Source organism: Scomber japonicus, chromosome 18, assembly GCF_027409825.1.
Source record: "Scomber japonicus isolate fScoJap1 chromosome 18, fScoJap1.pri, whole genome shotgun sequence".
Classification (NCBI taxonomy): domain Eukaryota; kingdom Metazoa; phylum Chordata; class Actinopteri; order Scombriformes; family Scombridae; genus Scomber; species Scomber japonicus.
In genome coordinates, this window is record NC_070595.1 from 28634759 (window position 1) to 28647258 (window position 12500).

Genomic DNA, 12500 nt, shown 5'->3' on the forward strand with positions numbered 1-12500 from the left:
GTGTGTGTGTCTCTGTCTGTGTGTCTCTCTGTGTGTGTGTGTGTGTGTGTGTCTCTGTGTGTGTGTGTGTCTCTGTGTGTGTGTGTGTGTGTGTGTGTGTGTGTGTGTGTGTTTCAGGCCATGAGGACTCTGAGCTGGAAGCCTCACCTCGGCTCCGTCACTCTGGACGTTGAGCTGGAGGACCGAACGTTGACGCATCTCACCGTGTCTCCGATCCACGCTGCCATCATCCTGCACTTCCAGGACAAAAGTACACACACACACACACTCTGTCTGTCTGTCTGTGTGTGTGTGTGTGTGTGTGTCTGTGTGTGTGGGTGTGTGTGTGTGTGTGTGTGTGTGTCTCACTTCCACTCACAAACCATTAACAAATTATTAAACATAGGAACACATTAAAAATACACAAAGAAATACACAAAATCTAAAAAGGGTGGAGTGCACTCTTCGGGTCGGGGATGTGATCCTGCCCCAAGTGGAGGAGTTCAAGTACCTCGGGGTCTTGTTCACAGTGAGGGAAGGATGGAGCGTGAGATCGACAGGCGGATCGGTGTGGCGTCTGCAGTAATGAGGACTCTGCACAGATCCGTCGTGGTGAAGAGAGAGCTGAGCCGAAAGGCGAAGCTCTCGATTTACCAGTCGGTCTTCGTTCCTACCCTCACCTATGGTCATAAGCTTTGGGTAGTGACCCAAAGAACAAGATGGCGGGTACAAGCGGCTGAAATGAGCTTCCTCCGTAGGCTGGCTGGGCTCTCCCTTAGAGATAGGGTGAGAAGCTCAGTTATCCGGGAGGAGCTCGGAGTAGACCCGCTGCTCCTCCACATCGAGAGGAGCCAGATGAGGAGGCTCGGGCATCTAATCAGGATGCCTCCCGGACGCCTCCCTGGTGAGGTGTTCAGGGCCCGTCCCACCGGTAGGAGACCCCGAGGAAGACCCAGGACACGCTGGAGAGACTATGTCTCTCGGCTGGCCTGGGAACGCCTCGAGATCCCCCGGGAAGAGCTGGAGGAAGTGGCTGGGGAGAGGGAAGTCTGGGCTTCCCTGCTCAGGCTGCTGCCCCCGCGACCCGACCCCGGATAAGTGGAAGAGGATGGATGGACAAAATCTACAAAATAAAATAAAAAAATCTACAAAATAAAATACACTATGTATAAAATAAAACACTATGATTCCAGTTTTTGAAGTATAATTTTGAATTATTTAAGAATTCATTCATAAGATTTATTAAGTGAGAATTTAATTTTGAATTTAAGTCTGGTCTTAACTGGGTCTAACTGATCTTTACTGGTCCTTACTGGTCCTTACTGGTCCTTATTGGTCTTTACTGGTCCTTACTGGTCCTTACTGGTCCTTACTGGTCCTTACTGGTCTTTACTGGTCCTTACTGGTCCTTACTGGTCCTTACTGGTCCTTACTGGTCCTTACTGGTCCTTACTGGTCCTTACTGGGTCTTTACTGGTCCTTACTGGTCCTTACTGGTCCTTACTGGGTCTTTACTGGTCCTTACTGGGTCTTTACTAGTCTTTACTGGTCCTTACTGGTCCTTACTGGTCTTTACTGGGTCTTACTGGGTCCTTACTGGGTCCTTACTGGTCCTTACTGGTCCTTACTGGTCTTTACTGGTCCTTACTGGTCCTTACTGGGTCTTACTGATCTGTACTGGTCCTTACTGGTCCTTACTGGGTCTTACTGGGTCCTTACTAGTCCTTACTGGTCCTTACTGGTCCTTACTGGTCTTTACTGGTCCTTACTGGGTCTTACTGGGTCTTTACTAGTCTTTACTGGTCCTTACTGGTCCTTACTGGGTCTTACTGGGTCCTTACTGGTCCTTACTGGTCCTTACTGGTCTTTACTGGTCCTTACTGGTCCTTACTGGTCCTTACTGGTCCTTACTGGGTCCTTACTAGTCTTTACTGGTCCTTACTGGGTCTTACTGGGTCCTTACTGGTCCTTACTGGTTCTTAATGGTCCTTACTGGTCCTTACTGGGTCCTTACTGGTCCTTACTGGGTCTTACTGGGTCCTTACTGGTCCTTACTGGTCCTTACTGGGTCCTTACTAGTCTTTACTGGTCCTTACTGGGTCTTACTGGTTCTTACTGGTTCTTAATGGTTCTTACTGGTCCTTACTGGTCCTTACTGGTCCTTACTGGTCCTTACTGGTCCTTACTGGTCCTTACTGGGTCCTTACTAGTCTTTAATGGTCCTTACTGGTTCTTACTGGTCCTTACTGGTCACCTGTTTGTCCTCCACCAGGCTCGTGGACTCTGGAGGAGCTGAGTGTGAAGCTTGGCGCCCCGAAGGAGCTGGTGCACAGGAAGCTGGCTCTGTGGCAGCAGCACGGCGTCCTGCGGGAGGAGGCGGGCGGACGCTACTACGTGGTGGAGACGGGCTCGTCCAGAGAGAAGATGGAGAGAGGAGTGATGCTCATCGACAGCGACGAGGAGAGAGACTCCAACACCACCACCCAGTCTGAGCAGAGGGAGGAGAAGCTGCAGGTTACTACACACACCCAGCATCACATTCCTGCTTTTAATCCATTTAGAGAGAATATATTAGAGGATTATGGCAAGGAAGGAAGGAAAGATGGAAGGATGGATAGATGGAAGGAAGGAAGGAATAAAGAGAGGAAGGAAGGAAGAGAGGAAGGAAAGGAGGAGGAGAGGGAAGAAAAGAAGGGAAGGAAGGAAGAAAGAAAAGATGGAGGGAAGGAGGGAAGGAAGGAAGGAATGAAGAAAGATAGAATGAAGTCATTATTAGTATAAGTCCACTTAAATACACTGTAGGTGGATAACACATTTAATATCTATCATTCTTTTGTGGTTACACCATTTGACATTTTCAGGAGCATTCAGTCTTTTGTGGTTACACCATTTGACATTTTCAGGAGCATTCAGTCTTTTGTGGTTACACCATTTGACATTTTCAGGAGCATTCAGTCTTACTTTTGGTTAAAAAATGGTGCAAATGTCATTTAAATGATATAAAACCAACAAAAATACTAAAAGTACATTAGTTAGTTTAACATATTTTTGAATTGCTCATCTTGCCAACCTTTATATATCAGTGAACCCACATGAAGCTCAATTTAGTCTCAAGTGGGACCACACCAGTAAAACAGCAGCATAATAATCTATAAATAATATCTAACGTGTTTAATCTATAACTTTACTAGCCATCGCTGACCCTTTACTGTGTGTGTGTGTCTGTGTGTGTCTCTCTCTGTCTGTGTGTGTGTGTTTGCGTGTGTGTCTGTGTGTGTCTCCGTGTGTGTGTGTGTCTCTCTGTGTGTGTGTGTGTGTGTGTCTCTGTGTGTGTGTGTGTCTATGTGTTTGCGTGTCTCTGTGTCTGTGTGTGTGTGTGTCTCTGTGTCGCCGTGTGTGTCGCCGTGTGTGTGTGCGTGTCTCTGTGTGTGTGTGTGTGTGTGTGTGTGTGTGTCTGTGTCTGTGTCTGTGTCTGTGTCTGTGTCTGTGTCTGTGTCTGTGTCTGTGTCTGTGTCTGTGTCTGTGTCTGTGTCTGTGTCTGTGTCTGTGTCTGTGTCTGTGTCTGTGTCTGTGTCTGTGTGCGTGTGCAGTTGTTCTGGGCCTACATCCAGGCCATGCTGACCAACCTGGACAGCATGACGCTGGACCGCATCCACTCCATGCTCCGGATGTTCGTCGCCACGGGACCCGTCGTCACGGAGATGGACGTCAACGAGCTGGAGGCCTTCCTGCAGAGGAAGGTCAGGGAGCATCAGCTGATAGTCTCGGCGGGCGTCTACAGGCTCCCCAAAGCCAACTGAAGGAGGAGGAAGAGGAGGAAGAGGAAGAAACTGCTGAAGTGTGACGGACGGTGCATTCAGGCGCCGTAGATAAACACGGGAAATTCCAAAGTTTATGTCAGCTCTTAGTAAATGTCGTTTTTCAGACTCATTCTGACATCGCGGAGAAGAAACTGTGAGAGAGAGAGAGAGAGAGAGAGAGAGAGAGACTAAAAGGGGCTCCTCAACCCCGCCGATCCGCCTCCTCTTCCTCCAGCTCCTCCTCGTCGCCTTCGCCAACCCACGACAGGAAAGACGCCAAAGCAGCTCCGGAGCGAGTGAGGCGGGAGAGATTACAGAACTGCAGTTTCCCACGTGACCTGAATGCAGCATCATTTAATGAGGGCTGTGTTCCTGTGTGAAGCCTGTTGGTGTTGAACACTGATGTATTATAACTATAAAAGCTCTTTAATGCTCTAATGTGTGTTTGTCTAAATAAACTTCTACACATCTCTTCTTTTTCTTTTCTTCTTTTCTTCTTTTCTTTTCGTGGCAGGAAGTGTTTGCAGCTGTTAGTATTATTATTATTATTATTATTCATATTTAACATTAATCTGCAGCAGCTGGATGTTCCTCCTGCAGTCGCTCCGTTAGAGAGTCCTGAGCAACTTCACTCATTTACTCCTTCCTTCCTTTCTTTCTTTCTTTTTCTTTCTGTCCTCCTTCTTGTTCTTTCCTTCTGCTTTCTCTTCCTTTCTTTCTTATCTTCCTCCCCTTTCTTTTTACATTTTCTTTCTTTCTATCCTCATCTTCCTCCCTCTTCCTTTCTTTCCTTATCTTCCTCCCTTTTCTTCTTTCTTTTCCCCCTTCTTCCTCCTTTTCCTTTTTTTATTTCTTCTTTCCTCTTCTTCCTCCTCCTTCGTCTTGTTCTCTTTCTTTTGTCCTTCCTTCCTTCCATCTTTCCTTTTTCTTTCTTTTTCCCTTCTTCCTCCCTCCTTTCCTTCCTTCTCTCCTTCCTCCATCCTTCCTCCCTCCCTCCTTTCCTTCCTTCTCTCTTTCCTTCTTCTCTCCTTCCTTCCTCCATCCTTTCCTTCCTTTGTCCTCCATCCGTCCTTTCCTTCCTCCCTTCCTTTCGTCCCTTTCTTCCTTCTCTCCTTCCTTTCCTTCTTCCCCCTTTACATCCTTCCTTCCTCCCTCCTTTCTTCCTCCCTCCTTTCCTTCCCTTCGAGGACACCAGGAGTATTAAGACCCATCCTTTTACCAGTTAAAGGAACATTAGGTATAAGTGAATGTTCACACAGACGCTGGCTCTGGATTTATTGCTTTATTGGGAGAGTTGAACTCAGTCGCTACGACAACAGATTTACACATTTAAAAAAAACAAGAAACAAACAACATAGTAACGACTGACTGTTGAACGCTGTGGGTTTGTGTCGTGTCGAGGTTACACACACACACACACACACACACTAGTCTTTAATTACTGGCCTCATTCTGAGTGAATTAAGGCTCACAGACGAACTGCACTGCTCACATCTGTTAGTGTGTCTGAGTTCATGGGTTTAATGGGTTTAATGGTTCCCTTTCAAACATCGGCACATAACAGCGGTCCACTAGTGCAGAGTTAACCCTCCTGTGGTCCTTGAGTCAAGGAAGGAAAGGAGGGAAGAACAATCGAAGGGAGGGAGGAAGCGAGGAGGGAGGGAAGGAAGAAAGAAGGAAAGGAGGGAGGAGGAAGGAATGAAAGGAGGGAGGAAAGAAAGATGAACGAGGGAAGGAAGGATGCAGGAAGGAAAGGGGCGAAGGAAAGGAGGGAGGGAGGAGGGAAGGAAGGAAAGGAGGGAGGAAGGAGAGAGGAAAGAAAGAGAAGGAGGGAGGGAGGGAAGGATGCAGGAAGGAAGGAAGGAAAGGGGGGAGGGAGGAAGGAAAGGAGGAAGGGAGGAAAGGGGCGAAGGAGGGAGGGAGGGGCGAAGGAGGGAGGGAGGGAGGGGAAAGGAGGGAAGGAAGGATACAGGATGAAGGAAGGAAAGGGGCGAAGCAAAGGAGGGAGGGAGGAAACAAAGAAGGAGGGAAGGAAGAGAGGAAAGGAGGGAGGAAGATGGAAGGAAAGGGGCAAAGGAGGGAGGGAGGAAAGGAAGAGAGAAAGAGGGGAGGGAAGGAAGGAAGGAAAGGAGGGGGGAGGAAAGAAAGAGAAGGAGGAAAGAAAGGAAGGAACAGTCAAAACGGACGGGGTCAATTTGACCCGGGAGGACGACAGGAGGGTTAAAGGACCATTACGCTGTTTTTTTTTTTTTTTTTTTCACTTTTCTTCTTTTCGTCGCCTCCGAGATGAGAGGATGAACTCGTACAGACTTGAAACTCGCTCCTCTCTCGTGCTTCTCTCGTTAATCTTCACTTTTTAAAACACTTTTGCTGAAATCAGACGTGAATGAAAGCAGAGAGGAGGTTCTGTGGAGGCCGAGTATCCAACATTTTAACATTTGATCAATCTGCATTAATTCATTTTAACATTTTATTGTCTTTAAAAATGAATTAAATGTAACTTTAACTTTACATCAGTATATTCAGTTTTGATGATGAATGAGCCAAAAAAAAAGTTGCAAATTTGATATTACTGCATTTTTTTCCTGTTTAATAAAATAAAGTGAAATTAGGTGATAAATGTAGTTTTTCTTGTTTTTAAAGTGGAAATTTTAACTTGATGTCAGAACTTAAATTAAAGGTTTAAAATGATTCAACCATTAAGTCTTTTTTTTTTAGTTTTGAGTTAGAAAAAAAGCTCAAATTCCAGCTTTTCTTTGTCTCATTTAACAGTATTTATTTCTATTTTTCCAGTTTTCTAAAGTTTAAATGGATAAATTGATTTAATGCAGAATAACACTTAACGACTTACTGGTTTTAATGGTTTTAATGGTAGTAACTGGTTCCCTTTCAAACATCAGCACATAACAGTGGTCCACTAGTGCAGAGTTAACCCTCCTGTGGTCCTTGAGTAAAGGAAGGAGGGAGGGAAGAAGATGGAAGGAAAGGGAGGAGGATGAAGGAAGGAAGAAAGAAAGAAGGAAGGAAAGGAGGGAGGGAGGGACGGACAAGGAAGGAAGGGACAAGGAAGGGAGGGAGGGAGGGAGGGAGGGACAAGGAAAGGAGGGAAGAACAATGGAAGGAAAGGAGGGAGGGAGAAGGAAAAAGAGAAGGAGGGAAGGAAGGATGCAGGAAGGGAGAAGGAAGGAAAGGAGGGAGGGAAGGAAGGAGGGAGGAAAGAGAAGGAGGGAAGAAAGAAGGAAAGGAGAGAGGAAGATGGAAGGAAAGGAGGAAGGAAGGAAGGAGAGAGGAAAGGAGGGAGGAAAGAAAGAAGGAGGGAAGGAAGGAAAGGGGCGAAGGAAAGGAGGGAGGGAGGAAAGAAAGAAGGAGGGAGGGAGGGAGGGAAGGAAAGGAGGGAGGGAGGAAAGAAAGAAGGAGGAAGGAAAGGAAAGGAGGGAGGGAGGGAGGGAGGAAGGAAAGGAGGGAGGAAGGAAGGAGAGAGGAAAGGAGGGAGGAAAGAAAGAGAAGGAGGGAAGGAAGGAAAGGGGCGAAGGAAAGGAGGGAGGGAGGAAAGAAAGAAGGAAAAAGGAAAGGAGGGAGGAAAGAAAGAGAAGGAGCTCAAATTTCAGCTTTTCTTGGTCTCATTTAACACTCTTTATTTCTATTTTTCCAGTTTTCTAAAGTTTAAGTGATAAATTGATTTCATGCAGAATAAAACTTAATGATTCAACCATTCTTACATCCTTACAGAAGGGACAGATTTATTGTGTTGGAGTGGAAATATTAACTAAACAAAAAAAAAAAAAAAAGGAAAAGTCACCTGAAATATCCCGATCCATCCTCTGACACACGTTAATACTTCCTCAGGCTTCAGGCTTCACCGCTAACCTCTAAAACCTCGACAGCGTGCCTTTAAATAACCTGCAGTTAAAAAAAAGGCTCAAAAAAAAAAAAAAAAAAAAAAAAAGCGGATTGGTCCTTTAACTCTGAATCATGCAGCGAACCGCACAGTTTCTAACATTCACGTTCCTCCTAAGGCACGTCTCTGTGTCTGTGTGTGTGTGTGTGTGTGTGTGTGTGTGTGTGTGTGTGTGTGTGTGTGTGTGTGTGTGTGTGAGCAGTTAAGCGCCGTCCTGGTCCTCTGCCGTCCGGTTCTGGTCTCAGCAGCACTTCTTCCCTCTCTTCCGGCGGTCCCGGTCTCTCTGAGCGTTGATGTTCACCGTGTCTTTCTCCCGCTCGCGTTCCCGCTCCGCTCGGTTCTGACTCTGCTTCTTGGCCCGAAGAACCATGTGAGTGAACGCCATGAACATCTGAAACACACCAGAGACACTTCACTGCACTAAAATACTACATTACAAGTACAAGTACTGCATGAAAAGTACTCCTAAGTATACAAGTATTATAGTGATGTAGTATGCAGACACACACTCACTTCTGTCCTACTGCTTGTACCTCAAACTGTACTACAGTAAAGTACAAATACCTGAAACAGTACTACAGTAAAGTATAAGTACCTCAAACAGTACTACAGTAAAGTATAAGTACCTCAAACTGTACTACAGTAAAGTATAAGTACCTCTAACTGTACTACAGTAAAGTATAAGTACCTCAAACTGTACTACAGTAAAGTACTAGTACCTCAAACTGTACTACAGTAAAGTATAAATACTTCAAACTGTACTGCAGTAAAGTACTAGTACCTCTAACTGTACTACAGTAAAGTACTAGTACCTCTAACTGTACTACAGTAAAGTATAAATACTTCAAACTGTACTACAGTAAAGTACTAGTACTTCAAACTGTACTACAGTAAAGTAAAAGTACCTCAAACTGTACTACAGTAAAGTAAAAGTACTTCAAACAGAAGATAGAGTCTTAAAGACAGAAATGAGTTTACAGGTTTATAAATGAAGGAAACAGGAAACAGGAAGTTACCTCTTCTACGTTAATGTTCTCCTTGGCGCTCGTCTCGAACACTCGAACCCCAACAGACTCCCCGAAACGCAAAGCATCCTGGGAATCCACCTGCTTCCTGGCAGGGTCGTCGTTCTTGTTTCCCACTAAGACAAAATAAAAAACACATAATTTCTCTACTTTCACAACTGGTTTCAAAACTTCTTTGATTATAAACTCGAACTTTTATCTTTAACCCTCCTGTTGTCCTTGAGTCAAGGAAGGAAGGGAGGAAGAAGGAAGGAAAGGAAGGAAGGGAGGAAGGAAGGAAGGGAGGAAGAAGGAAGGAAAGGAGGGATGGAGGAAGGAAGGGAGGAAGATGGAAGGAAAGCAAGGAAGGGAGGAAGAAGGAAGGAAAGCAAGGAAGGGAGGAAGAAGGAAGGGAAGGAGAGAGGAAGGAAAGGAGGGATTCCTTCCTTACCTCTGTCTTACAGTCTTTCCTTCCTTCCTTCCTTCCTTCCGTCTTTCTTTCCTTCCTTCCTTCCTTCTTTCCTTCCTTCCTTCCGTCCTTTCCTTCCTTCCTTCCTTCCTCCCTTCCTTCCTTCCTCCGTCTTCCTCCCTCCCTCTCCCTTCTCTCCCTCCCTCCCTCTTTTCCTTCCCTCCCTCCCTTCCTCCCTTGACTCGAGGAGGACAGGAGACTTAATAAAGACTCACCCAGGATCTTGCAGACGGTGTCACAGTTCTGGGTGATCTCGTTGAGCCACTTCTTAACATTTACGAACGACTCCGGGTTCGTCACGTCGTAGACGATGATGACTCCGTGTGTGTTTCTGTAGTAGCTGCAGGACACAGAGAGAGCAAGCACACTGAGTTCACATCCTACACCGGGTCAGGCTGGCAGGCTGGTTTTTCTTTAGGCAAGGCAGTTTTATTTATATAGCGCATTTCATACACAACGGCAACTCAATGTGCTTTACATAAAACAGAAGCATTAAAACATACAATTAACCCCCCCTACCCCCCCATAATAAAAACAAAGTACAGAAAAATAGAAAGAGAAATAAAATGCTAGAGAAGAGCATTAAATATAAGATTGCAGCATTAAATATAAGATTGCAGCATAGAATAATGATTAGCTTTAAAATCATTAAAAGGACATAGAGTGTAAATGAAAGATTAAAATGTAAAGTGCTTTAAAAGAGCTCAATCATAAGCTCAGGAGAAGAGAAATGTTTTTAACCTGGATTTAAAAATGATTTCAGTTCTGCTGGTAGTTTGTTCCAGTTGTGTAAAAGCTGCTTCATCATGTTTAGTTTGAACTCTGGGCTCAACTATCTGACCTGAGTCAGTAGATCTCAGAGCTCTGGGCTCAACTATCTGACCTGAGTCAGTAGATCTCAGAGCTCTGGGCTCAACTATCTGACCTGAGTCAGTAGATCTCAGAGCTCTGGGCTCAACTATCTGACCTGAGTCAGTAGATCTCAGAGCTCTACTGGGTTTATATTCTACTAACATGTCATTCATGTATTCTGGACCTAAACCAGTCGGTGATTTGTAGACCAGTAGCAGAACTTTAACCCTTGTGTCGTCCTCCCGGGTCAAAGTGACCCCGTCTGTTTTGACTCTTCCTTCCATCCTTCCTTTCCTTCCTCCCTTCCTTCCTTCCTTCCGCCGCCCTTCCTTACTCCCTCCTACCTTCCTTCCATCCTTCCTTTCCTTCCTCCCTTCATCCCTCCTATCCTTCCTCCCTTCCTTCCTTCCTCCCTCCCTCCCTCCCTTCCTTCCTTCTTCCCTCCTACCTTCCCTCCATCCTTCCTTTCCTTCCTCCCTTCCTTCCATCCTTCCTTCCTCCCTCCCTCCTTTTCTTCCTTCCTTCCTCCCTCCCTTCTTTCCTTTGTCCTTCTTTCCTTCTTTCCTCTCTTCCTTTTTTCCTTTCTCCCTCCTTCCTTCCTTCCTTCTTTCCTCCGTTCACCCTCCTTTCTTTCCTCCCTTCTTTTCTTCCTTGGCCTGAGGACAACACAAGGGTTAAATCTATTCTCTAGCTGACTGGGAGCCAGCCAAGTAAAGTTTTAAAATATTTGGAATGCTAATTAGGACATCCAGTTTGTTTTTGATGCTTATTCGTGCATCGTTTACATGATTTCATATATTTAAAATCTCTTCTATAGCTGACTGGGAGCCAGTGTAAAGACTTTAGAACTGACTGGGAGCCAGTGTAAAGCATTTAGAACTGACTGGGAGCCAGTATAAAGACTTTAGAACTGACTGGGAGCCAGTGTAAAGACTTTAGAGCTGACTGGGAGCCAGTGTAAAGACTTTAGAACTGACTGGGAGCCAGTGTAAAGACTTAAGAACTGACTGGGAACCAGTGTAAAGACTTAAGAACTGACTGGGAACCAGTGTAAAGACTTTAGAACTGACTGGGAACCAGTGTAAAGACTTTAGAACTGACTGGAAGCCAGTGTAAAGACTTTAGAAGTGACTGGGAGCCAGTGTAAAGACTTTAGACCTGACTGGGAGCCAGTGTAAAGACTTTAGAACTGACTGGGAGCCAGCCAAGTAAAGTTTTAAAATATTTGGAATGCTAATTAGGACATCCAGTTTGTTTTTGATGCTTATTCATGCATCGTTTACATGATTTCATATATTTAAAATCTATTCTATAGCTGACTGGGAGCCAGTGTAAAGACTTTAGAACTGACTGGGAGCCAGTGTAAAGACTTTAGAACTGACTGGGAGCCAGTGTAAAGACTTTAGAACTGACTGGGAGCCAGTGTAAAGACTTTAGAACTGACTGGGAGCCAGTGTAAAGACTTTAGAGCTGACTGGGAGCCAGTGTAAAGACTTTAGAACTGACTGGGAGCCAGTGTAAAGACTTAAGAACTGACTGGGAACCAGTGTAAAGACTTTAGAACTGACTGGGAGCCAGTGTAAAGACTTTAGAACTGACTGGGAGTCAGTGTAAAGACTTTAGAAGTGACTGGGAGTCAGTGTAAAGACTTTAGAAGTGACTGGGAGTCAGTGTAAAGACTTTAGAACTGACTGGGAGTCAGTGTAAAGACTTTAGAACTGACTGGGAGCCAGTGTAAAGACTTTAGAACTGACTGGGAGCCAGCCAAGTAAAGCTTTAAAATATTTGGAATGCTAATTAGGACATGCAGTTTGTTTTTGATGCTTATTCGTGCATCGTTGACATTATTTCATATATTTAAAATCTATTCTCTAGCTGACTGGGAGCCAGTGTAAAGACTTGAGAACTGACTGGGAGCCAGTGTAAAGACTTTAGAACTGACTGGGAGCCAGTGTAAAGACTTTAGAGCTGACTGGGAGCCAGTGTAAAGACTTTAGAACTGACTGGGAGCCAGTGTAAAGACTTTAGAACTGACTGGGAGCCAGTGTAAAGACTTTAGAGCTGACTGGGAGCCAGTGTAAAGACTTTAGAACTGACTGGGAGCCAGTGTAAAGACTTTAGAGCTGACTGGGAGCCAGTGTAAAGACTTTAGAACTGGGGTAATGTGCTATGATCTCTTTGTTCTGGTTAAAACTGGAGCTGCAGCTGTTTAAAGCTTTTTTGTGGGGGTGCAGTCAGAAGAGCGTTACAGTAGTGGACAGAGTTGAAGGTGTTCGGTTACGTTGATGTGATGGTTCTGAATCTCTCCTGACCCGCCGTGTCCCAGATCTGCAGCTTGACTCGCTCCCCGTCCATGTCCACCGTTCGGATCTTGAAGTCGACGCCGATGGTGGTGATGTAGCTGCCTGCAGGAGGAGAGGAAACGTACACGCAACCGTCAGAAAACACACAGGCAACCATCTTTCCTGTCTTCTTTTCCTTCCTTCCTTCCTTCAATC

The 12500-nt window shown here is 45.3% G+C and overlaps 2 protein-coding genes across 2 annotated transcripts in view; one reads left to right on the forward strand and one right to left on the reverse strand.

The window, feature by feature from the left end:
* Positions 1 to 3956, forward strand: part of anapc2 (anaphase promoting complex subunit 2) — a 15934-nt gene extending 11978 nt beyond the window's left edge. The window contains exons 10-12 of the mRNA XM_053338968.1: positions 118 to 250; positions 2252 to 2493; positions 3570 to 3956. Coding sequence (XP_053194943.1) covers positions 118 to 250; positions 2252 to 2493; positions 3570 to 3779 — 585 coding nt within the window. The 3' untranslated portion in view covers positions 3780 to 3956. The remainder of the gene's footprint in view (positions 1 to 117; positions 251 to 2251; positions 2494 to 3569) is intronic.
* A 3918-nt stretch (positions 3957 to 7874) lies between these two features.
* si:dkey-16l2.16 (ras-related protein Rab-35) overlaps positions 7875 to 12500 on the reverse strand; it is an 8458-nt gene continuing 3832 nt past the window's right edge. The window contains exons 3-6 of the mRNA XM_053338174.1: positions 12284 to 12407; positions 9366 to 9490; positions 8694 to 8818; positions 7875 to 8068 (exon numbers count right to left, since the gene is read on the reverse strand). Coding sequence (XP_053194149.1) covers positions 7919 to 8068; positions 8694 to 8818; positions 9366 to 9490; positions 12284 to 12407 — 524 coding nt within the window. The 3' untranslated portion in view covers positions 7875 to 7918. The remainder of the gene's footprint in view (positions 8069 to 8693; positions 8819 to 9365; positions 9491 to 12283; positions 12408 to 12500) is intronic.